This window comes from Candoia aspera, chromosome 1, assembly GCF_035149785.1.
Source record: "Candoia aspera isolate rCanAsp1 chromosome 1, rCanAsp1.hap2, whole genome shotgun sequence".
NCBI classification, from domain to species: domain Eukaryota; kingdom Metazoa; phylum Chordata; class Lepidosauria; order Squamata; family Boidae; genus Candoia; species Candoia aspera.
The window spans coordinates 2,407,208-2,433,325 of NC_086153.1; the positions used below are offsets into that span (position 1 = coordinate 2,407,208).

The 26,118-nt window shown below is 48.4% G+C and overlaps 1 protein-coding gene across 3 annotated transcripts in view; it reads left to right on the plus strand.

Annotated features, from left to right (window-relative positions):
* Positions 1-812: 812 nt before the first annotated feature.
* Positions 813-26,118, plus strand: part of SPECC1 (sperm antigen with calponin homology and coiled-coil domains 1) — a 125,467-nt gene continuing 100,161 nt past the window's right edge. For all 3 annotated transcript variants that reach the window (XM_063295768.1, XM_063295783.1, XM_063295790.1), the window contains exons 1-2: positions 813-982; positions 3,864-3,999. In XM_063295768.1, coding sequence (XP_063151838.1) covers positions 833-982; positions 3,864-3,999 — 286 coding nt within the window. In that variant the 5' untranslated portion in view covers positions 813-832. The remainder of the gene's footprint in view (positions 983-3,863; positions 4,000-26,118) is intronic.

Below are 26,118 nucleotides of genomic sequence, written 5' to 3' on the forward strand. Positions count from 1 at the left end.
CTTTAAGCCTCTGAAACCCTAACAGAAGTAAGGAATGAACCAGGAAAAGAAAGAAAGTAGTTCAGAAAATCTAGATGCCCCCCTGTTGGAAAAAGGGAATTCCAGAACTCAGATGCTTCCCTTGCAAAGCTGGAACCCCAAGCATTCGCCCCATTTCTGATTTTCTTACTTTACTGTTTTAAAAAAGAGCCAAATGGACTTGCTGGCCTCTTCCAAGCTGTTTCCTTGGGAACAATATGAAAGTGGTCAGCTGCTGTCTTCTTTCAGGAGGGTCAAACTCTGAGGTCCCCTCTAAATCTATGATTCTGTAGCCTACAATCCTGGGCTTTCCTGGTGGTCTCCCATCCCAGTATTAACCTTGTATCTAACTCTCCTTAGCTTTTGCGCCCAGCTAAAGACTCGCTTGCTGGCTGTCTCTAATATCCTCAGTGCTAAACCATCATTGAAAGGTCCTGCTTTTACAATGCTGGTGGGGGGTGTTACTTGTCCAGCAACGCCCCCCTTTCCTTGCACTTATTGATTAAATCCACCACTTCAATACTGGTGTTTGCTGGAGTGGAACATGCTCATAAATCGGGCCTGCTGAAAGTGGCTTTTGTGCCTCCCCCCCGGATGGATGCCGCAGTGGCCCACGTGGGTGAGCGTGACCACAATCGGAGAACATTCGGCATATCTCTTCCAGCTGCTATCTAGGCCTGTGCCAGATGTTTTGGAACAGGGAAGGGAGGGTCTCTCAGAAGCTTCCAAACTCATTAATGGCGCCTCTTCCCCTTTCTCCCCCCCCCACCCCATGCCTCTTTTTGCTCAGGCGGAGGCTTCTTCCGGCTGGAGAATGAAGGGGGCGGCCAGGCCGTGGGGAGCGGTGTCCAAACCGGGGAGCCACGGGACGGAACGAGGAGGAAGACCGCTGCCCGCCGCCACGGGGGGAATGAGGCCGTCCAAGTCCTCGACCTCCCTGGCATTCGACTCGCGGCTGAGCAAGGTGGGGTGGACGGGACGGGACGGGACGGGGCGGGGCGGGGGTTTCCAAATCAAAGGTTCCACAGGGAAAAATCCGAGCACCGGGCTGCTGTTTCCGACAGCTGTGCCCTCCAGATGTGCATAAGTCCAATTCCTGGGAAACAGGGCTGTTCCAAAGATCCCAGTCCTGGTATCTATCTGCTCAGCTGTCATGTTGGCCTAGCCTTCCCACAGCACAGCTGCCTAATTTTTGAAGCCTGTGGGACGATCAGAGATCAGAATCCTTGAAAGGATGGGAAAGTCGCTAGATCTCAAAGAAGTGGAAAAGTCGGGAAATTGGTCCCCAGGTCTCTCCTGGGGGCTTTGCTGAAAAATCAGCAAAGATGGGCAATTCTCCTTCATCATTCGTTTGGGCTACTGGGGGGCGGGCGGTTATACGCCCAAGGAATCGGCAAATCCCACGTTTTTGTCACTGGCTGGCCAGGGAAAAGAAAAGACCAGATCAAGGGGCAGCTTGTGCAGCGGGGGCTTTGCAGAGCCAGGAAGGTTTCCAGTGTGCTGCCTTCTTAAATAGAGCTCAGATGTGGGGAGGGGGTGTCAGCGATTGCGAGATTTTGGCCCCACCCGACGGGCACTGCTGGGCGCAGGGCAAGGTGCTCTCGGCCTGTTTCCAGGGTGGGTTGTAGACCAGGATCCAAGCTTCTGTCCAGAGTCTCTGGGAGTCGGGTAGCATATAAATGAAATTATTTCTTCCTCTTCCTCTTCCTCCCCCAACAATCAGTAGTCAATTTCTGTGTATCTTTCACACATTTCTTCTTCTCCTTCCCCTTCTTTCTGGGTCTCCCCAGCATGCCAGCAGAAGTCCACCCTCCATTCATATATTTATTTCAAAATTAGATGTTGCCTTTCAGGACGATTTCTTCTCCCCAGGCAGTTTTGCCTTCTTGTTTGCTTGTTTTTTTTAAAAAAAAACAAGGCATTTTAGAAACGAATGTCCAAAAAAAAAAAAAAAAGGTCCAAAATTAACACCGAAAGAAACAGCATCATGCAAACGATTCATAGATGGATTGCTTAAGTGCCATCAAGTCGTCGTTGACTCTTAGCGACCATATGGGCAGATTTTTCTCCATGACCATCTGTCCCCAGCCTTCAGGTCTTCCAGCAGTAAATCCGCACGGGACTTCATAAAATGGAATAAAGCCGATGACTGAAATGGCTAATAAAAGCAGTTGCATTGCAACATGAAGTAGAAAATTGAAGCCCGTGTGGAAAGATGTTGGAGGACGAGCTGGCGTTTGCCTGGCTCAGGAAGGAATGCAGAGCCGGGGCCAGGCGAGTCCTTCCGGGGTGGGAGGCGTGTTCCAAAGCTGGGGGCCGTCACTGAGAGAGTCCACCCCCGGTCGTCTGGAACCAGGTGCTTCAGGCAGGTAATCCCCCTGCTCCAATCGGGTTGGAATATTAATTACCCTTTGAAATTGCTCGACTTGGGGGGGGGGGCGGGCAGAGAGCAGTCACATCTCATTGTCTTTCTACAACCTAAATTCCAGCTTAGGGATGATTGCCGTTACACAGAGATGGAGAAATGATTTTTAGAAAAGACCAAGCTTACTGAATCCGAGCCTGAGCTGGGGAGACTTGAAAATCCAACAGAAGAGGATCTCTGCAGCTCAGGGCTGAACTGTGGAGCCCTTGGTGCTCTCTGAGGTCGGGGGTTGGCTGGCAGATGTTTCATGACCCGTCTAGGTAGCGTCATCAGTGCTGGGGAGGGTGGGCTTTGCTCCTTGTTTATATACAGTGGCTTGCCTGGCCAGAGTTGGTGGGGGGCGGTTTTCTCCTTGGTAGTTCCTTGATTGTGGTATTGTTTGCCTGCTTGATTGTTTGTCTGGTGTTTACCCCTGCTCATCTGGGTGCTGGCTGCTGGAGGGGACGTGTTCTGGTCCTTTTGTTTCCTTCTTAGCTTTTTTATAGCCTCTTTTGAATGGTGTGTAAATGTGGTTGATCTCTATGGGTCTACTGCTGACTGACTGGTCTGAGTGCCAAGCTTCTGGGAATTCCCTTGAGTTTTTGGACTTGGTCCGGGATGCTCACCGTTTCCCAGTTGAAGCTGTGGTTGAGTCTGTCCCTGTGTTGTGAGATGGAGGAGTTTTCATTGTGTCTTCTGACTGCTAGGAACTGGGTGTCCCTCTGATTTGTTGGTGTGTATGTGTGTATTATTTAAAAAAAAAAACTGGCAGGGCAAGCTGCTGTATACAAACAGGGAGTAAACCCCACCCTCAGCAGCTCCGATGGTGTTACCTAGTCCGGTAATGAAACGTCTGCAAGCGAACAGCCAAGCGCAGAGACCCCCTAGGGCTCCCCACTTCAGCCCTGAGCTACAGAAATTCTCTTCTACTGAGACCAGAGCACATCCCTTCCAGCAGCCAGCACCCAGATAAGCAGGGATTAACACCAGATAAAAAATCAGGCAGAAAACAATACCCCAATCAAGGAACTAGCAAGGAGACAAACAATCAAACAGACAGACAATCAAGCAGGAAACAATTCCCCAATCAAGGAAGCACCAAGGAGAACCCACCACCACCACCACCAGCAGGGCAAGCTACTGCATGTAAACAGGGAGCAAAGCCCACCCCCACTCACACTGATGATGTTACCTAGATGGGTCATGAAACCGCCAAGCTCAGAGAGCCCCAAGGACTCCACACTTTTGAAAATCTCGACACGAAGGTAAAGGGCAGCTGATAGAGGAGGTTCCATCTCCGGGGGGAAGTTGTTGGCCTGCACACTTGTCCCAATGGCGTGGGTGAGTGGGTGGGTGTCTCCCATCCTTGGACTAGACAGCAGAAGAAGACCTCCCTTGTCGCCCTGGCTTGCAAGGGCTCTAATGTTCTCCCCTCCTGCAGCTGAAGAGGGCCAGCAGTGAAGACATGTTGGCCAAGCCGGGCGTTATCACAGCCTCAGGAAGCTCCAGGCTGAAGAAGACCATCACGACGGGGGCCATCTCGGGGCTCGCAGAGAATCGCCTGAGGCCCAGCACAGGTAAGGGAGCTCCAGCGAAGTGGCATCTGGAATCTGGCCTGGGCTTAGGAAACTCAGCCAAAGATCTTTTGGTCCCCACCGTAACGTGATGGTTCTGATGCCAGGAGCAGTGGGCATAGTCAGCTTCGGATGGAACCCAGAAAGTAGTTTGGCCACCTGATTTGGCATGGTGGAATGTTGTCTAGACCAGTGTTTCTCAACCTTGGCCACTTGAAGATGAGTGGACTTCAACTCCCAGAATTCCCCAGCCAACATAGCTGGCTGGGGAATTCTGGTAGTTGAAGTCCACACATCTTCCAGTGGCCAAGGTTGAGAAACACTGGTCTAGGCCCTTGAGCAGAGAACTTTGCTCCACTGTGGAAGATCACAGATGTGCAAAAGCTTCTGAGGGCAGAACATTTGAAGCACAACGCATCCTGCCCCAACCTCATCCCAGGTGTTTTGGTCGTCAGAATGCTCTGATCTTGCGGGAAGATGGGCCACCCTGATCTCCATTTCAACGGTCTCTTTTCTGAGACAGGACAATTTCTGGAGATGTCAGCATTTTTTCTGGAACAAAGGGCAGATATTCTGGGTCTGAATGTTTTGGCCTTCAAAAGTTTTGCACCTCTCTACTGGATATCTCTTTTGTGTGGATGCTGGGGATTGAGCAGGCATTGCAGTAGCATGGAAAGTAACATCTAGGAAAGCCTAGTTCGCATTTATCGTGCCCTGATCCAAAAACTGGGGTTGGGGGAAAGAGCTTGAAAAGAAGAGGTGCTGCTGAACATTTGGTACCGAGTGGGACCCTCATTTTAAAAACATGGTTGCACTAGGGACATTTCCATGTGAAAGAACTGAAGTGGCTTCTTGGATAATTTATGTTAAAAGCTGTACAAAGTCTAGGAGCAGATGAGTATGGAGGTTCCCTACGCTGGGAATTATTGTTGTGAATGTGAACAGTTGCAAATATTTTTATAGCTTTTATAGATTCTTTTAAAGCATGGGGGGGAGCAAGCTTCATCAATCTAAATGCTACCCCACTGCTACAGCAATTGGTTTTAATCAGTCTGCAGATCCCAAAGGTTTTCCCGTTCCCAAAAGGTTGTGTGAAAGGAAATCCAGACCTCTGAATGTTTCATGTGCTGTTTCCCACTTCCCACATGCTGCTTTTCCAGATGAGAATGCCCTGGCCTGTTCTCACATTCAAACATCTTTTTTCTGTTCTGAAGTGGCAGCTAGCCTCTGAACTTCCGACTCCATCTGACATTTCTCCTTTTCTCCCTGTCTTTCTCCTACTTTTCAAGCCCAAGAAAAGAAGTGTCCATTTTTGGGGTTCTTGAAACTTGAATGTTTGACGTGATTTTGTATACATTTGCATACAAAATTTGTATCCATCCAGTGAAGGCATTGCTACTGTGAATTTTGCCTGGTTTTTCACCGAGACCAAGACTATTGCTTTTTGTGAGAGCATTATTCTTTTTAACGGTACTTGGTTTAATGGTACTTCTGTTGTTAGATTCTCTTCTTCTGGTGAACTAAGCATCAAACATTTCTGTTGAGGTTTGCCGTATAGTTTATTATTCCCAAATCCTCAAAGTTATGCTCAGATTATTTTTTTTTCTCTGCCCCCCTCAGCAGGCAGGGTGCTCCTTTTTAGTGACTGAGTCAAGCAGTGACTCACATCCCTGTTAGCTGTCACAGATTTCCAGGAACAGTCATGTTTTCAAAGTCTGGCAGCAAAGCCTCCAACCCCCCCCCCTTCCCCAAACATGTGAAAATCGATCAACTTTCTTTGAATCTCTTCACCCTGGGCTTCTTCTGGGCCAGCTCGTTTGACACCCACCCACCCCCACCCTGTTTTATCAATGGTGGCTTCTTCCTGGAGCAATGGGCTGGAGAGGGCAGGCAAAGTTTAAAGAGAGATGTGCAGAGTTCTTCACTCTTAGGGGCAGGAGTCGCACACGCGGGCATAGGATGGGGGCTACCTGGCTTGGTAACCTGAATATTTGCAGAAAAGAGGCTGGAAGAGGAATTGGTTATAAACTGGGTAGGAGTCAGCAAAGAATCGTTGCCTTGCCGTGGTGCTGGAGCTTCAGCACCTCAGTGATGCTGTGAGCTAAACCATGAAGGGCCACCCAAGACGGGAAGGTCATGACAGAGAGGTCAGACTAAATGCGATCCCTGGGGAAGGTAATGGCAACCCACCCCAGTATTCTTGCCGTGAAAACTAAATGGATCACTACAACCAGAGATATGTCGGTATACCATCGGAAGATGAGACCCCCAGGTCGGAAGATGGTCAAAATGCTACTGGGGAGGAACAGAGGATGAGCTCAACTAGCCCCAGACGTGATGACGCAGCTAGCTCAAAGCCGAAAGGACGGCTAGCGGCCAACGGTGCTGGTGGTGAACGGCGAATCCGATGTTCTAAGGATCAACACACCACTGGAAGCTGGCATGTAAGATCTATGAGCCAGGGCAAATTGGATGTGGTCATTGGTGAGATGTCAAGATTAAAGATAGACATTCTGGGCGTCAGTGAACTGAAATGGACTGGAATGGGCCACTTCACATCAAATGACCACCAGATCTACTACTGTGGACAAGAGGACCACAGAAGAAATGGAGTAGCCTTCATAATTAATAGTCAAGTGGCTAAAGCAGTGCTTGGATACAATCCAAAAAACGACAGAATGATCTCAATTCGAATTCAGGGCAAGCCCTCTAACATCACCGTGATCCAAATATACGCCCCAACCACAGATGCTGAAGAAGCTGAAGTAGAGCAGTTCTATGAGGATCTGCAGCACCTACTGGACAACACGCCTAAAAGAGATGTTATTTTCATCACAGGAGACTGGAATGCTAAGGTGGGCAGTCAAAGGACACCTGGAATGACAGGTAAGCATGGCCTGGGAGAACAAAACGAAGCAGGACATAGGCTGATAGGATTTTGCCCAGACAACTCACTCTGCATAACAAACACTCTCTTCCAACAACCTAAGAGACGGCTTTATACATGGATTTCCCCAGATGGACAACACCGAAACCAGATTGACTACACCCTTTGCAGCCAAAGGTGGCGGACATCTGTACAGTCGGTAAAAACAAGGCCTGGAGCTGACTGTAGTTCAGACCATGAACTTCTTCTTGCACAATTTAGGAGCAGACTAAAGAGATTAGGGAAGACCCACAGATCAGCTAGATATGAGCTCACTAATATTCCTGAGGAATATGCAGTGGAGGTGAAGAATCGATTTAAGGGACTGGACTTAGTAGATAGGGTCCCGGAAGAACTCTGGACAGAAGTTGGCAGCATTGTTCAGGAGGCGGCAACAAAATACATCCCAAAGAAAGAGAAAACCAAGAAGGCAAAGTGGCTGTCTGCTGAGACACTAGAAGTAGCCCAAGAAAGAAGGAAAGCAAAAGGCAACAGTGATAGGGGGAGATATGCCCAATTAAATGCAAAATTCCAGAGGTTAGCCAGAAGAGATAAGGAATTATTTTTAAACAAGCAATGCGCGGAAGTGGAAGAAGACAATAGAATAGGAAGGACAAGAGACCTCTTCCAGAAAATTAGAAACATCGGAGGTAAATTCCAGGCCAAAATGGGTATGATCAAAAAGAAAGATGGCAAGGACCTAACAGAAGAAGAAGAGATCAAGAAAAGGTGGCAAGAATATACAGAAGACCTGTATAGGAAGGATAACAATATCGGGGATAGCTTTGACGGTGTGGTCAGTGAGCTAGAGCCAAACATCCTAAAGAGTGAGGTTGAATGGGCCTTAAGAAGCATTGCTAATAACAAGGCAGCAGGAGACAACAGCATCCCAGCTGAACTGTTCAAAATCTTGCAAGATGATGCTGTCAAGGTAATGCATGCTATATGCCAGCAAATTTGGAAAACACAAGAATGGCCATCAGACTGGAAAAAATCAACTTATATCCCCATACCAAAAAAGGGGAACACTAAAGAATCTTCAAACGGTCGAACAGTGGCACTAATTTCACGTGCCAGTAAGGTAATGCTCAAGATCCTGCAAGGGAGACTTCAGCAATTCATGGAGCGAGAATTGCCAGATGCACAAGCTGGGTTTAGAAAAGGCAGAGGAACTAGGGACCAAATTGCCAATATCCGATGGATAATGGAAAAGGCCAGGGAGTTTCAGAAAAACATCTATTTCTGTTTTATTGACTCTTCTAAAGCCTTTGACTGTGTGGACCATAACAAATTGTGGCAAGTTCTTAGCGGTATGGGGATACCAAGTCATCTTGTCTGCCTCCTGAAGAATCTGTATAACGACCAAGTAGCGACAGTAAGAACAGACCACGGAACAACGGACTGGTTTAAGATTGGGAAAGGAGTACGGCAGGGCTGTCTACTCTCACCCTACCTATTCAACTTGTACGCAGAACACATCATGCGACATGCTGGGCTTGAGGAATCCAAGGCTGGAGTTAAAATCGCTGGAAGAAACATTAACCATCTCAGATATGCAGATGATACCACTTTGATGGCTGAAAGCGAAGAGGAACTGAGGAGCCTTATGATGAAGGTGAAAGAAGAAAGTGCAAAAGCTGGCTTGCAGCTAAACCTCAAAAAAACCAAGATTATGGCAACCAGCTTGATGGACAACTGGCAAATAGAGGGAGAAAATGTAGAAGCAGTGAAAGACTTTGTATTCCTAGGTGCGAAGATTACTGCAGATGCTGACTGCAGTCAGGAAATCAGAAGACGCTTAATCCTTGGGAGAAGAGCAATGACCAATCTCGATCAAATAGTCAAGAGCAGAGACATCACACTGACAACAAAGGTCCGCATTGTTAAAGCAATGGTGTTCCCCGTAGTAACATATGGCTGCGAGAGCTGGACCATAAGGAAGGCTGAGCGAAGGAAGATCGATGCTTTTGAACTGTGGTGCTGGAGGAAAATTCTGGGAGTGCCTTGGACTGCCAGAAGATCAAACCAGTCCATCCTCCAGGAAATAAAGCCAGACTGCTCACTTGAGGAAATGGTATTAAAGGCAAAACTGAAATACTTTGGCCACATCATGAGAAGAGAGGACACCCTGGAGAAGACGCTGATGCTGGGAAGAGTGGAGGGCAAGAGGAAGAGGGGCCGACCAAGGGCAAGGTGGATGGATGACATTCTAGAGGTGACGGACTCGTCCCTGGGGGAGCTGGGGGTGTTGACGACCGACAGGAAGCTCTGGCGTGGGCTGGTCCACGAAGTCACGAAGAGTCGGAAGTGACTGAACGAATAAACAGCAACAAGAGTCAGCAGTGTGACGTGGCTGCAGGCGAGGTAGGGATATATGGAGTCCTTGCTGCTTTTTATTTTGAAAATGGTGAGGTCCATTTTCCACCTTGATCTTTCTTTTGCCAACTCCTCTCATTTGATCCCATTCCGTTTTCAGAGGGTTATCTTGGTGACAGATAACTGTTTGAACAGAGAGAGCCCTGAGCCCTGTTGGTATTACAGGAGTACTTGTTTAGCAACTGCCTCGTACAGTGACCATTTGCAGTCACAAGGATGATGAAAAAGTAACTTTGTGTCCTATCCTTGCATTTACAACCTTCGCAGGTCTGTAAAGCAAACGAAAGCTGAAGTCAGATCATAAGCACAGTTGTGGTTTCACTTAGCGACCACTACGCTTAACGGCCAAGTTTCCAGTTCCAATTGTGATCACTAAATGAGGACAACCTGTGTTTCTTTCCAACAAAATAAAGTTGAGCTCAAAAGAATAAAAGGGGAAATGCAACAGGGGCATGTGCCAGGGTGGGGTGTCCATGTTTGCAAGATAGCAACGGTTTGATGGCAACATCATGTCCATCATCTTGCAGATTTTGACCCCCACCCCTGGAAGATGCCCCTGAAATGCAAGTTTAGGCTGCATCAACAGAAGTACATGTAGTCCTCGACTTACGACCATTAATTTAACGATGGTCCGAAGTTACGACAGCCTCAGAATGGGTGCTTTACGTCCTGTGAAGCACTTCCAAGCATCGCAAAGCGTTGCACCACCCCCTGGCACTCACATGATCGCATTCTGGGCATTTGGCAACCGACATGCATTTACAACTGGTAAAAATGGTAGTCGAGGTCTACCTATACTTGAAAAGATCTTGAGAGGCCAGGGAGGGGTTCATCTGCTATCTGCTATAAAATTGAAATTTGGCCCTTTAAGCTTTTTCAGAAGTGAAATGCAAAAGGTGCTGGGAGCTGGTGTTAAATAGGAAGAAATCAGGACAGGCCTCCCTACTTAATTGGGCTGATGAAGATGAACCTTTGGGGTTTAAGGAAAGAGGACAGCTTTCCTCAGCCTTCCAGATGCATTGGACATCAGTTCCCAGAATCCTTAGCCTGCTGACTTATAGATAACAACGGACAGTTATCATACCTACAGAGCGAGGAATGCATGTTGCTTTAGACCCATGCTGGCTGGGGCATTCTGGGAGTTGAAGTCCACCCATCTTCAAGCTGCCACGGTTGAGAAACCCGGTTTTAGACCATCTGGGCAGTCATCCTCCACCTTCCCACTTGATGACAGTAAAGATAAGAAACCTCTAACCCTTTGCTGTCCCCCAGGGGCCATGGGACGTTTTGCAGTCCAGATCCGGTGGCCCAAAGTTTGCTGCTCTCTGCCTTCTGTTTTCATAGGCAAAACATAACATAAAATTGATTGCTTATGTGCCATCTTAGCAACCACATGGATAGATTTTCCCCATGACGATCAGTCCCTAATCTGGTACTTCAGCATTTCCAGTAGTAACACATTTTATATTAATTTTTTAGGGTTTCTGCGGCTGGCATAAAAGTGCTTTGGTGCAAGTGCATGGCGGCTTTTGGTGGTCTGATGCATTTTAAGGGCAGAATATCTAAAGAAATGTGAATGCCCTCTGATCCTTGGGAATCTGTCAAAAGATACGGGGTTATTTTTGCAGGAGCTTCCTATTGCAATGTTTTCTTCTTGCCCCCACCCCCAGCAGAGTTTCAACCCCTGCCCATCAATTTTACTGTCCTTTTAGTCACTAACACAGCATTTCTCAACCTGGGTGAGTTTAAGATGGGTGGACTTCGACTCCCAGAATTCCCCAGCCAGCAGAGTTCTGGGAGTTGAAGTCCACCCATCTTAAACTCACCCGGGTTGAGAAACACCGCTCTGACAATTTACCCCTTGTGGCCACTAGGGGGCGGCAACAGACAGACAAACGAACGAAGGCGTTTGCAAACTGTCTGCTCTCTAAGCTTCTTACGCACCTTGTAAGTTCTTCTGCACACCTTGGAGTTTCCCCACCAGAAATGCTTCCAGGATCCCTTGGTGCTCCTCTGCAGAATATTCCCACTACCTCTCCACAGGCCGTGTGCGAAGAACTTTTGCAAAGGGTCGAATGGGCACGTGTGCACGCAATCCTGTTTGTGCAGAAGTGGAGCAGCTTTTGACCATCTTTCCCACCTGCAGAGTTTATTTAGAAATAGGGGGGTTGGATTACTGCTGTTTCCTGCAGCCCAGCCTGGTCCTGGTGTTGCTTTGCATCCATTCACACTATAAACGGGTGTGAACGGCCCTTCCGCTGCATTCGACCCCCTTGGGGACATTCTCCCCACACCTTTTTTGCTCTCTCCAGCATTCTGTGGGGATAATATTAGGTCCATTGTGGGGGGGGGGGAGGCTGGTTCATTCTCTTTCCAAATGCACCATGCGGGGGGAGGGGAGTAAAAAAAATCAAAATGAGGGGCACAACCCTGTGAATGAAGCCTTCCTCTTTTATTTTATTATTCAAATTTTGCTACCGCCCATCTCCCCCAAAAGGGGGACTCTTTAAGGACAGCATCTTGACTTTCTTGACCCCCACATGCCTCTGCACCCTGCTTCCAATTCAGACATCTCAAAGTGTACTAGTTAATGCCACTAAACACTTAATGCCATTATATTTGGTTTCTGTTTCTTGTTTTGCTTGAATCTCAATTACTTCTTGTAATCCTCGCGTCTGATTTTATTTTATTTTATTTTGTTTTACTCTGGGACCTATTATGGCTGAGACTGATCGTTATTGATTGGCTTATTGTTAACCGCTACAAGCTGGTTGCAAGGCCCGGGAGGGTGCAGTATAACATGTGCTAAACAAGCCATGGGGATTGTTGAAAATGCAGCGGTAAAATTACGATAAATTGAAAACAGTTGATACAAAAGGGCACATGTGGAAAAGTGGGAGAAAAGGAAACACCGATCTAGAAAGTTCATGCAGGGAAGATGTGGGTGAAGAGGGAAATCTTTGGTAAATGGATAAACACGCCTCAGAGTTGAGATTGACCCAATAGCAAAGTTTTCTTGGCCACGATACGGAAGGGGCATTGTGCCACGGATACGATATAGGTGTTTGTTTAAAACCTGTGGATTGCTTTGGTGTGTGGGACCACGAAAAGGCCAAAAGAGTTTGGGTGGCAACCAGCTTTTGGTCTGCAGTGGGCTGTATGCTCTCCATTTGCCTTCTAGTCCCTAGAAATCACGCACGCCGTCCCTTCCCTCCCCACCACAGCCCTGTAAGGTAGGCTAGAGAAGAGTATGTCACCTTCCCCAACGCTCCTACCCAGCTGGCTCCCCTCAGGGGTTCAGACCTTCTGCAGACAGAGGTTTGCGGCTGAAATGCAGGCAGTTCTGTATCTGATTCCCAGCATGATCTCATAAACTGCCCAGAGTTACATATTTGAGATGAATGGCTATATCAACCAATCAACCAATCAACCAACCAATCATCACTCAATCAAATAAATAAATAAGGGCCATCCTGGGATCCCACACTGAGCCCAGAACTCAGTTCTGCAGAAGGAACATCTTTCTCTCCTTCATCTCTCCTTCTGGCTTGTCAACACAGATTTTTATTTTATTTTGTTATCAAAATAAAATAAAATAAAATATGGAAGTGACTCTGGGTGGTTTTACAAAGAAAAGATAATAAAAACCAGTATAACAGTCCAAAAAAAAAATACCAAGTTAAAAGAGAAAAGCTAAAAAGTTTTTTTAATTATGTTTATTTTTTAAAAAATTATAAAATAAAATCGTATTTTATTTTTAAAAACTAACAAATCAGAGACACAGGCCATTGCAGCCAGATGGGCTTTGCTCTGAGACCGTCCTTCTAGCAGGTCCCTCGTCTGAAGACCTTAACAGGTTCAAGGTGGTCAATATACTCCCCTTCCGGACCTGCCAAGGTGGCATCTGGAGCATGTTGGAAGTCCTGGCAAATCCAGCATGCCTCATTTGCATGTGAATTAGCATGTAAATTGAGTTGTCCCACAATGCAACTCTGAGGAAGCTGTTTGTTGCCACTCCCACTTCCTCTCTCTCTCTTTCCCCTTCTTCCACTGATGAAGCAGGCAGTATGAATGCTGCTCTCTTCATCAGGGCCACGTGCTCAGGCCTTGATGAAGAATTCATCCTCTTTCTTCCATGCAGCTCTTGGCAGCTGTAGGGCTGAGAGTTTAGGGCAAACTAAGTATTTAGAAAGAAAAAGAAGAACAAAGGAACTTCATCTTTTCCACCAAGATGGATGTAACAGAAGCAACGATAAAGTCACTAAGAAATTATTTTACTTATCTTAACTGAATCTGTCTAAGCGTGTGATTCTTTATGCTTGGGAGGGCTGAGTGTGCAAGATCAATAACCTGTATTTCTCTGGCATGCTCACTGAAGCTATTTCAAGATAATATTCTTTTTCTGTGGACAGCTTCGCAGCTGTATTATAAGTTCTGCTCCGTTTCAGTGGTTCTAGCAGGCTACTAAATTGGCTTCAGTCCTTGGCTGGAAAAAGCTCTGGTTACAGTTAAACAGTGTTTTACAAATGTAAGCCATTTTAAAGATAATCTTTTTCTATGCCAGCTTCTCAGCTGGTTTATAAACTCTGCTCCATTTCAGTGGTTCTAGCAGGCCACTGAATTAGCTTCAGAGAAGAGACAGGGTGCCCTTTTTCTCCTGCCTGGAGCAAATGAAGCTCTGAAAAGCCAGTGCAGTCAGGCTGAGCTCTACTCAGGAGGAGGCATCAAGACACCTTGCGGGTTCCAGATTCAAGTTCTGAAGTCGCGCCAGGAAGACGGTGGCCACCGAACTGGTGTAGCAGCTCCATGGCAGACCAACCAGTGCTAGAGCGGCCCGTTCTTCTGCTGTGTTTCCTGGTTGTCCAGAAGGACCTGATCCATCCTTCTCTCTTTGACCTTCTTTCTGACTGGGCTGAGTTTTGAGCCCCCAGAAGCGCATGAGAAGGGTGGGCAATCCAAGGGCCACCATGTAGTCTCTGCGCTCTTCATTGAAGGGGTTGAACCCAGGAAGAAGAAGATCCAGGCACTTGAAACACTCCCCTAGACGCTGTCTAGGACAGCCTTTCTCAACCTTGGCTGCTTTCAGATGCGTGGACTTCAACTCCCAGAATTCCCCAGCCAGAAAGTGGCTCCCTTGTGCCCAGGAAATAGTTTTACAGGTAGTCCTTGCTAACGACCACAACTGAGACCAGAATTTTGGTTGCTAAGCAAAGCGGTCATTAAGCAAATCTGACCCGAGTTTACAATCTTTTTTGCAGTGGTCATTAAGTGAATCACCATGGGCATTAAGCAAACCACATGGTCGTTAAGCGAATCACGCGGTTCCCCATTGGTTTTGCTTACCAGAAGCCGGCCGGGAAGGTCGAAAATGGCAATCACGTGACCTGCAATGACCTGCACTGCAATGGTCATAAATGTGAACTGGTTGCCAAGCGCCCGAATTGTGATCATGTGACTGCAGGGATGTGGCAATGGTTGTAAGTGTGAGGACCGGTCATAGGTCGGTTTTTCCAGCACCATTGTAAGTCCGAACCGTCACTAAATGAATAGTTGTTAAGCGAGGACTTCCTGTAGTGGGAAAACACTGAACCTTGCCATTTTCTGCAGTGGGGTCTCTTTTTTTCAGGCGACAAATATCGGGGGGGGCCCAGGGGTTGAAACCTAGACTTATTGAAAAGGGAGGTTTGGATTTGATTTCACTGGTCTCTCTTCCTTTTTTTGTGACACCCCTCATTTTTAAACTAAGAAGGGCAACGCTGACAAACCGGGGCACCTTCAAGTCCAATTTAATTAGCCGATTCATTTCCCCCTAAAATGGGAACGGCCCCCCCATTAGCCCCAAATCAGAGGGCAAGCTCCCTTTGAAGGGCAGCACGGGGAGCGCGGAGGCTCCCCAACGGTCAGGATCCTGGGCCGGATCAGTTTCTCTGTTTCTCGCAATCCATCACATCAAAGGAGAAGGCCCGGCTGCTGCGCCTGGGCCTCCCTTTATGAGCTGCAGGCTGGGCTGCCGCTGGGTCGGATTGCCAGAGGTGAGTTCCATGCGGAGTCATAAATTAGGAACCGCTTCCTTTCTCCCCCTTGCAAAGGCTCCTTTGGAGGGTCAGGGGAGAGCACAGACTTGCCTGAGGGGCATTCCTTTGCTCTTGGGCTCCAGATGTCGAACTCCTGGCCTGCTCTTGCTGTTCCCCATTCCCATTTGGGGCAGCCGCCAGCCGCTGGGCTCTGGCAGAGGTATGCAGCCCCTTGCTCCCTCGGAAAACGAGACTGGGGGTTGCCCACTCCTTCCAATAGAAGAGAATCTCTGCAGCTCAGGGTCGAATTGTGGAGCCCTCGCTGCTCTCTGAGCTTGGCTGTTTGCCTGCAGACGTTTCGTTGCCCGGCAAGCTAACATCTAATATATATGATTAGATATTATTATATTACGTCACATTATATTAATATATATACAGTATAATATACAGTAGTCAAATAGGGGTAGGCCACATTTATACCCCATTCAAAAGAGACAATAAAAAAGCTAAGAAGGAAACAAAAAGACCAGAGCACATCCACTCCGGCAGCCGACACCGATAGCAGACACCAGACAAACGATCAAGAAGAAAACACCACCCCAATTTATCTCTCTATCTCTCTATCTGTCAGGATAGCCTTGCTCCGAATAAGACACGGACTCACTTAAAGGGTTTAAGGATTTCCGGGTTTATTGAAGCAGAATGCATACGGAGAAAAAGACGGGAATGCGGGTGTGGTATCAGGGTCTCCCGTTTATACCCCAGTGGCGGACCTTGTTCTCCTCCACCCCCTATTGTCCCCCAAGCCAGGTCCGGATGGGTGATTAGCGTTGGTATGGGTCCGACGATGGGTGATTCGGGCGATCTCCGACGTTCCCCTTTGTCTCCTTGCCTTTGTCTGATGCAGGTGCGTTTCCCCGGGGTAATGGGTGGGAGTTCTCCTGATCTGTTAATGGTTTCCAGATCCTGTCCGAGGTGCGCTTCTATAGTCCTGATGATTTATTTATGGGTTTGGGTGCTTAAGGGATGATGTGTGTGTTTAAAGGATAATGGCTATCCCTTCCTCTTTCCTGATGTGCATGTTCCCCGTTGTGATGCACTTATGCCTTGCAACGGGGAACATGACATGCTGCCCCCCTAAGAGAATTCTAAGGTGCCGGTTTGTTCGGGTATGCTTCGTGAAAGCTTTTGACCAGCCGTTTTGCTGAAACATTTTGCGCTTGGACCCACTCTGGGTGTGGAAAATGTCGCCATTTGACGAGGGACTGTAGGGTGCCCCTTAGTTTCCTGGAGTCTAGTACCTCCTTAATTTCAAAATGTTGTTGCCCATCTATCATGATGGGTGGAGGCGGGGGGGTTTCATTGTGCCATTTTGAAGGGGTGGCCGGTTTCAGTAGGGCACAGTGGAATACTGGGTGTATGTGCTGCAAATTGTGGGGTAGGTCCAGCTTGAAGGCCACTGGGTTGATAATTTCTATGATTTGGAACGGTCCAATGAATTTGGGTGCTAATTTCTTTGAGGGCTGTGGGGACTTGATGAACTTAGTGGAGAGGTAGACCCTATCTCCCACTTTGTAGTTCGGTTGTGCCGCCCTGTGATTGTCTGCAAACTTTTTGTATGTAGCTTACGTGTCTGCGAGAGCCAGCTGGATGATGGGCCAAACCGTGGCCAGTTGTGCCGCCCAGTCATCTGGGGAACAGGGCGGGGTGTCTGGTTGGGGCAGTTCCGGGATTGGCACGAAGTCTCTGCCATAAACCACTTTGAATGGGGTGTGACCTGTGCTCTGGTGCACTGCGTTGTTGTAGGCTACCTCTGCAAAAGGTAGCAGGTCCACCCAATTGTCCTGTTGATAGTTTATGAATGATCGTAGGAATTGCTCCAGGGTGGAGTTAAGAATCTCTGTAGAGCCATCTGTGTGGGGGTGCCAGGCCATGGACAGTGCCTGCTTGGTCCCAATAAGTTTTAAAAATTCTTTCCAGAACCTAGATGTAAATTGTGTGCCCCTATCAGTCACCAAACGGGAGGGGGTGCCGTGGAGTTTATAGATGTGGGTAAGGAATAGGCGTGACAGCTGTTGTGCGGAGGGAATGGACGCGCAGGGTATGAAGTGTGCCTGCTTGGAAAAATAGTCTTTTACCACCCAGATGACCGTTTTTCTTTGGCTGGGTGGTAGGTCTACAATGAAGTCCATGGAAATTTCCTCCCGGGGATGGGAGGGGCTTGCTACTTGCTGCAGCAGTCCTTGGGGCTTCCCCACCTTTCGTTTTGACATGGCACATGTGGGGCAAGCAGCGACATATTCTTTAACGTCCTTTCTGAGAGTAGGCCATCAGAATTGTCGCCTGATTAAATGTAGTGTTTTGACAAACCCAAAGTGCCCGGCTGTCTTGTCATTGTGGGAGCGGCTTAAAACTTCCGCTCGCAATGTCTCTGGCACGTACAGGTTCTTCTGTCTCCAGGCTAGACCGTTCGTAACAGATACATGGTGTTTGTTGGTTTGCAACCATGTATCTGTCTCGAGGGCTTGAACGAGTCGTTGTTGCCAGTTCGGTGAAATTGACCTGCGTCTCCCTCCGTCACGGGTGTTTGTGCTGGGGCGCGTTGGGTTCTTGTTTGGCTGCGCGTGACAGCAGGGCAGCTCAGCTGTGTGTCGGTCCACACAGTACCCACAATGTCCGATGCCTGGCTGGCATCCTGAGGCCATCGGGAAAGAGCATCTGCTAGGAAGTTCTTCCTCCCCGGTATGAACTTTAATTTAAAGTTAAACCGGCTGAAGAATTGCGCCCAGCATACTTGCTTTGGGCTGAGGCGTTTTGGATTGCTGAGAGCCTCTAGGTTTTTGTGGTCTGTCCAGACCTCGAAGGGGCAGGAGGCCCCTTCCAGGAGGTGCCTCCATGTCTCTAGGGCTGCCTTGACTGCGAACGCCTCCTTTTCCCACACATGCCATCTCCGTTCTGTTTCGGAGAACTTGCAGGAAAGGTACGCGCAGGGCTTCAGCTGATTGTCAAAATCCCGCTGAAGCAGGAGTGCTCCGATGGAGAAGTCGGATGCGTCGACTTGCACGACGAAGGGTCTGGTGGGGTTGGGGTGTTGCAGTACTGGCTCCGCTGTAAAGAGGCTTTTGAGGCGTTCGAAAGCCCTTTGACAATCAGCTGTCCAGTTCAGGAGCGCCCCCGGGTTCCTTGATTTACGTGTGTCTCCCAGGCCCTTTGTCCGGAGTAGGTCAGTTAGAGGCAGCACAATTTCTGCCAGCCCCTGGATAAAACCCCTGTAGAAATTTGTGAAACCGAGGAAACTTTGGAGTTGCCTCCTCATGTGTGGGCGCTCCCACGCCAGTATGGCTTGGACCTTACTTGGGTCCATCTCGATCCCCCTTGCCGAGATTCTATAGCCCAGGTAGTCAATTTGGTCCTTGTGAAACTCACACTTGGAGAGCTTGGCGTATAGCTCTGCCTTGCGGAGTTTCCTGAGCACTTGCTTTACTAAGCGTTCATGCTGTTCCTCGGTCTCTGAATATATTAAAACATCGTCGAGATAGACAAGCACCCCCTTAAATAAGTGGTCATGCAGGACCTCATTAATTAACTGCATAAACACTCCTGGTGCCCCCGCCAACCCAAATGGTAAAACTTTATATTGAAAAGACCCCAGCAGGCAGTTGAAAGCCATCTTCCATTCATCCCCCTCCTGTATTCGTATTCGGAAGTAGGCTTCCCTCAGGTCCAGTTTTGAGAATATCTTGCCCTTTGCCAGGTGGGCAAGAATGTCCTTTATTATGGGTAGGGGGTATTTATTTGAGATGGACGCAGCGTTCAAACCGCGGTAGTCGGTACAGAGCCTCAGTGACCCGTCCTTTTTTTCCCGAAAGAGGACGGGGGCTCTGACTGGTGAGTTTGTGGGCTCAATAAAACCCCACGCTAAATTTTTATCGACGAACTCCCTTAATGCTGCCAGCTCCTTCTGGGTCATCGCATAGATTTTGGGCTTTGGTAGGGGTGCGCCAGGGACCAGTTCTATGGTGCAGTCTGTTTTTCTATGGGGTGGGAGTTTGTCAGCCTCCTTTTCGCCAAACACATCGGCAAACTCTGCATATCTGGCTGGCAGACCCTCCAGGTTCGCTGCCTCCAGATGCATCGAGGTAGTCGCCACCCTCCCCATTGCAGCATGGGGAACTCGATCCCCTGTGGGTGCTTGATAGTGCCCATCCGAAAACGTGATTTCCCTGGTTGTCCAGTTTATTTGTGGGTTGTGTTGCACTAGCCACGGGATCCCTAGGATGATTAGGGGTTGGCCCACTGGTGCCACGATGAAGGGCAGTCTTTCCTTGTGGCTGCCGAGCTGCAGCGCAACTTTGTCCGTGCATTGGGTGACCGGGCCCACCCCCGCTGCTGATCCATCCAACTGTGTAAAAACAATATGGTTCTGAAGTGGATAGCAGCGGAGGTTTAGCGCGGCCGCCAGGTCCAGGTGCATAAGGCACTTCGAGCAGCCAGAGTCAACTAGTGCCCAAACTTTTTCCGTTTTTCCACCGTGGGTTAGGGTGACTTTCACATATAGGGTGGGACAATTTTCACTCACCCCGAAGTCGTTGCGCCTCTTGTTTTCTTCCACCTGTCCTCTGGCGCTCCTTAGGGCAGGTGGCTGGCGTTTTCCTCCGGTTCGTCGTTGTCGCTTTCCTCATCTTCGGTGCAGTAGGGGAAGTCTTTTGCCGCAGTTTCACCCGTCGCGACTGGCATTTTCCTGGGTGCTGGGGTTGGCTTGGTTGGTGCCTTCCCCGAGCTGTCCCTCGCCTTCGCTTTCGGGCAAGCCGCCACCTTGTGATCCTCCTTCCTGCACCTGAGGCACTGACCCTTGGCGAACTGTTGGTCTCTTTCCTCCTTCCAAGGTTGGGGTCTCAACTTCGCCGGTCCTGCAGCTGTGCGGGGTCCTCTCGCCACCTCTGCCTGCTGCGCTTCCCTTTTTGCTTGGAGGAAAGTGTCCTGGGCGTCCTCTGCCTCTCCTGCCAGCCGGATCCACTCCACCAGAGTGTCGGGGTTATTTCTGCACAGCGCCCACCTGAGCACGTTCAGGTTGAGACCCTCCTTGAACCGCTCAATGAGGGTGGACTGGGACCATACTTTGACCTTACCGGCCAGGGCTTGGAACTCCATGGCATAATCTGCCATGGAGCGCTGTCCTTGTTTGAGGGTTTTCAGGGCTCTTTTCGCCCTCTCCCTTTCCAGGGGGTCCCTGAAGTGCAGTTCCACTGCCCAGAGGAATTCATTGCAGTCCTCGAGTTCCGGGGCGCCTGCCTGGCATAACTGGGCATACCAGTCGGCGGCCCGTCCTTTTAATTTGATTGCTAAGGCATTTACCTTGCCTTTCTCTGTTCGGAAGTAGGGGCCCCATTCCTCCATATAGTTCCTCGCATTGGTGAGGAAAAAGGAGAGTTTTGTGGGGTCCCCATCAAACTTAACGCTGAAGTCCTTGATCGCCGCTCTCGGTGGGCTCCAAGCCGCATCTGGGCGTCTAGGTGTGCTTCGGGCAGTCGGGGCTCCGTGGTCTTGACATGGGGATTCCCTCCGTCGGGCGTCGGGTGGTGTTGGTGCCATCTCTTGCTGGCTCCCACTTCGTTCCGGTTGTCTCGCCATCGAGGTGGGAGGGTGGGGTGCAGCCCATCTGGCGGGTTCCTGGAAGCGGACTCTGCCTGGCGCTGTGTCGTCCTCTGGACCTCTCCTCCGTCTCTCCGGCTGGTGCGTCTCCGAGAGGGGGGTAAGGGGTGTCGGGCATTTGGTGCCTGGTCCTTCCACGCCCCAGCTGTGGGATTCGTACGCCTCTGCTAACCTCTGGAGCAGCTGCTGCATCGCCTCCAGCTTTTCCTCAACCGCGCTCAGCCTTGCCGCCGTTCGCGAGCCCTTCTTGGTGCGGTCGCCCCTCCGCTCTCCTTCGGTTCCTGATGCCGTGGATGATGGGACGTCCCACGGTTCCTCCGGGGTTCCGGGCGATCCGGGTGAGGATCCCCCCGTCTCATCGATGGTGGCCCACATGCCATGGGACTCACAGGTGGCGTTCGTCGTTGCTTCCCCCTCCGAACTCGATCCCGAGCTCACCTGGGCCTCGCGCCGTCGGGGCCTCGGGCACCTTCCGTTCGTGGGGATGGGAGTTCCGTTGCCGGTCGCTGGGTAGCTGCCTCGCCGTGAGATGAAGTCTTCCATCACTAGCTTGGTTCCCTCACAGATTGGATCTGGACTGGTGCTAGTGGAAAAATTTTTTTTCGATTCCCGTCTTTATGTCAGGATAGCCTTGCTCCGAATAAGACACGGACTCACTTAAAGGGTTTAAGGATTTCCGGGTTTATTGAAGCAGAATGCATACGGAGAAAAAGACGGGAATGCGGGTGCGGTATCAGGGTCTCCCATTTATACCCCAGTGGCAGACCTTGTTCTCCTCCACCCCCTATTGTCCCCCAAGCCAGGTCCGGATGGGTGATTAGCATTGGTATGGGTCCGACGATGGGTGATTCGGGCGATCTCCGACGTTCCCCTTTGTCTCCTTGCCTTCGTCCGGTGCAGGTGCGTCCCCCGGGGTAATGGGTGGGAGTTCCCCCGATCTGTTAATGGTTTCCAGATCCTGTCCGAGGTGCGCTTCTATAGTCCTGATGATTTATTTATGGGTTTGGGTGCTTAAGGGATGATGTGTGTGTTTAAAGGATAATGGTTATCCCTTCCTCTTTCCTGATGTGCATGTTCCCCGTTGTGATGCACTTATGCCTTGCAACGGGGAACATGACACTCTCTCTCTCTCTCTCTCTCTCTATCTATCTATCTATCTATCTATCTATCTATCTATCTATCATCTATCATACTTCTTCACCACCCATCTCGTGTTGCCACGACTCTGGGCAGTTCCTAATCAAGGAACTAGCAAAGGGACAAACTATCCAACAGACAAACAATCAAGCAGAAAACAATAAGATCAAGGAACTGCCAGGGAGGTGAACAATCAGATGAACAATCAAGCAGGAAACAACACTCAAGGAACTACCGAGGAGAAAACCACACCCCCACCAACCCTGGCAGGGCAAGCCACTGCATATAAACAGGGAGCAAAGCCCCCCCCCAGCACTGATGATGCTACCTAGATGGGTAATGAAACGTCTGCAGGCAAACAGCCAAGCACAGAGACCCCCAAGGGTTCCACAGCCCACTCCTTGCCACGAAAAATGGGGAAACAAGCAAGCCACAGAACAGAGTTCTGGATCACTTTCCTTGTCTTCCCGCCGCCCCTGCAGAAGCTTTGAGGTTGCTGCGGACAGTCGCCCGCTTGCCAGCATTGGTCTGAGGAAGTTTGGAAGTGACAGTCCCTGGAGCACACCAGATCAGAGAAGTCCAAGGCCAAGTTTCCCAACCTGGGCCATTTCCAGATGAGCAGGCAGTGGCATCTGCAGGAAGGGTGAGGGGACAGAAGGGTAGCAGCAGCATTTTGAGTCAAACCTTTTGCACATGAGGTGTGATATTTGTATGGATGTATAGATGGGGCACAGCTGGCAATGGGTCCATATTTCTCCAGGTTGTCCAGGCTGGGAAATTTTACTGGATTAAAATATTCATTGGCAACTTTAAGACATGTGGACTTCAACTCCCAGAATTTCTCAGCCATCATCACACAGCCACCATCTTGACTTTTTTGCCCCCACCCAAATGGTCATATGAAAAGCATTCTTGAGGCCTTGCATTCTAATCCTGTATTATATCAATTTATACTGGAAGCTGTCCAGAGAACAATTGAGTTTGGTGTCAGGGAGGAAAAAAGAAATTAAACTGGATAAAATGGTGGTTTGCTAACTGCTAATTGCCCTAACACAGAATGCAGCTTGGGGGATTTGGGATTGCATATTGTGGTTCCCTGTCTTTGTGGCCTGTAAACCATGATTTCTTGGCTTAGCATGTTGCACCAACTCAGCTAAATGTGGTTTATTCAAAGTTACAAAATCATGGCTTGATAAGTAAAGCCAGCCAATGCCATTCATGAGAATGACAGGCACAAAACACGGTATAGCTAAGTATCCAAGTAGCTGTTTCACCAGACAGACACAAATGCAGACTGATGACGCCTTTCACCCCAAAGTGGAATTTGCGGTTCTTGCTTATAAAACAAACATTCTGTTTTCTTGCCAAGGAGGTTGACCCAAAGGAACAAAAACAGCTATTGCCAGCTTATTACTGGCAGCTAGAAGGGCAGCGTCTTGCACCAATAATAAAAACGCAACAAATGATGGGGGACAAAGAAACAGATCTTGAACAATTAATAATAATAATAATAATAATAATAACAACAACAACAACAACAATAATAAAAGAAACGGATTCTTCCACCTCCTACAACTGTGCTATCTGCACGTGTTAGCTCAATTTACTTGATGGGAGAAATAGCCGTACCAGTTCTGATTGTTGTAACTTTAATGGTTATTTTAATTTTTTCACACGTAAGCTGCTTTAAGATGACTATATATATTTGTGGGTGTGTACTCTGTGTGTGTGTGTGTGTAGTCATAAATAAAATGATATGTTGGCACCTGCCAGTTTCAGCCTGCCACCATGGAAGGGGCATCACAAAAGTGTGTGTGTTTTTGCCTTTGCGGGCAAGGGGGACCCCATCCTTGCCCTTCAGAGCTAGCCTGAAAATCAGTCAGTCAATCAGCCACCCATCTACCAAAAGGAACAGCAAACCAAATAAAAACACAATACAATAAAGCAACCATTTACAGTAATAAACTACGTGGAGGCCACAATAAAACCTCATGCCCGTCCATGAGCCACCCTGTGCCAACCGTCACCATGAATATCCTGGGCTGAGTTTTCTTCCGTCCGCTCAGCAGCAAGAGGTCCATCCGGTGGAGTCTCACGGGTTGGCCAAAGGAGAGGGAATGAGAAGTCATTCTTTGTAAGCAGCCGGCTGGGGAATCCTGGGAGTTGAAGTCCACAAATCTTAAAGTTGCCACGGTTGAGAAACACTGGCCCAGACGTAACGGCATTTGTCAAAAATCGAATTTCTATGAGTGCGACTAACAGAAACGTGATTTTAAGTAGATGTTGAGAATGGTGGTGAGTCAGATTAGATGACTGGTCAGTCCTGTTGTAAACTGCATTGGTAAAGTCAGACAGCAAGCTGTCCGGTTTCAGCTGTGGGATTTTATGCTTGTCTCAGTGTAATTTTCAGCTGATTGTGAATATATCGTGATTTGATAGCATTTGGGTAATTTTAACTTTTGTTTCAGCTTAACTGATCCTTTTGATTGGGGTTGGACCACAACCGGTGGGGGACACATTATAGATAAAATGTACATTTCACTGCTGCTTTATGTTTATTGGCGTTCATCAATTATTTATTGTTTAGAGCCCCCTTTGCAGGATGTGGCCAAGCAGAAAACAGACAGTTGCTTGAGGGGGATCTTTTCATTTGGGTTCCAGCCCTGAGACAGGGGCTGGACTACAGGTAGTCCATGCTTAATGATCACATTTGGGACCAGAATTTTGGTTGCTAAGCGAAGCGGTCATTAAGCAAATCCAACCTGATTTTATTATCTTTTTTGTGATGGTCATTAAGCGAATCACCACGAGCATTAAGTGAACCATGTGGTCCTTAAGTGAATTACATGGTTCCTCATTGATTTTGCTTGCCAGAAGCTAGCCAGGAAGGTCAAAAATGGCAATCATGTGACCACGGGACGCTGGGATGGTCATAAATGCGAACTGGTTGCCAAGTGCCCAGATCATGCAGGGACACTACAATGGTCATGTGAGGAGCTGTTGTAAGTTGGGTTTTTTTTAGCATCGTCGTAAGTCCAAACGGTCACTAAACGAATGGTTGTTTATTTTTTTTATTTATTTATCATATTTTTCTACCGCCCATCTCAAAAACGGCTCTGGGCAGTTTATAGAGGAATTAAAACAGTAAAAATTAAACATCAATCAAAAAGATACATTATAAAACATAAATATACAAATATAATAAAAGCTCTAAACTATAAAATATAAAACCCAAGGTGGTGGGATCACAATCTTGTTAAAGTGTAACTAATCTTGTTAAGCGAGGACTGCCTGCAGATGGCCCCAGAGGCCTCTTCTAACACTGGTCCCATAATGCATATGCTCGTTATATTATTATTCATAATTATAATGACGATAATAATACCGTGATGTGGAAAATGGAATTCCCACTAAAATAGGGAGGGGGTGTTATGGTTCCCCTACCTGCCCGATCCACTTTGGAGACCAGTGAAGGTTTCAAGCTGGACAAGAGAGTTTCTGTACTCACACATGCTACATAACCCCGGGTCAGCTAAAAACCTTGCAGCTGCATTCTCAGCACAGGCTAAGCCTGCTTAGTCCCAGCCTCTGGGGTCTCCATGGAATGCACACAGAACCAGCTGGCTAGCATTCCAGGTCTTGCACGAAACCAGAAAATGTGTTAATTCAGGATGTTTTGTGAACTCAGCTAAAATGTGGAAGATCCTGCTGGGCAGGGGTTCCCACCTTTTTTCATTCCAGGCTCCCTCGCTCTAGGCTGACCATGTTTACTTTCTTGATGTTTCCCTTCCCAGATGTGTTGGGAGGACACTGGCTGAAGCCCTCGGGAGCCGAGTCCAAAAGCATTCAGAAAGTGTCACATCAGAGAAGGTGGTCCTTGATTTATTTTTATTTTTATTTATTTATTTGAATTTAATTAGCCGCCCAACTCTGGTGGACTGTGGGTGGTGTACAAAACTAGGGAAAACATAAAAATAGATGGTGGTTTGATCAATGCACCACTTGACCTGGTCTGCA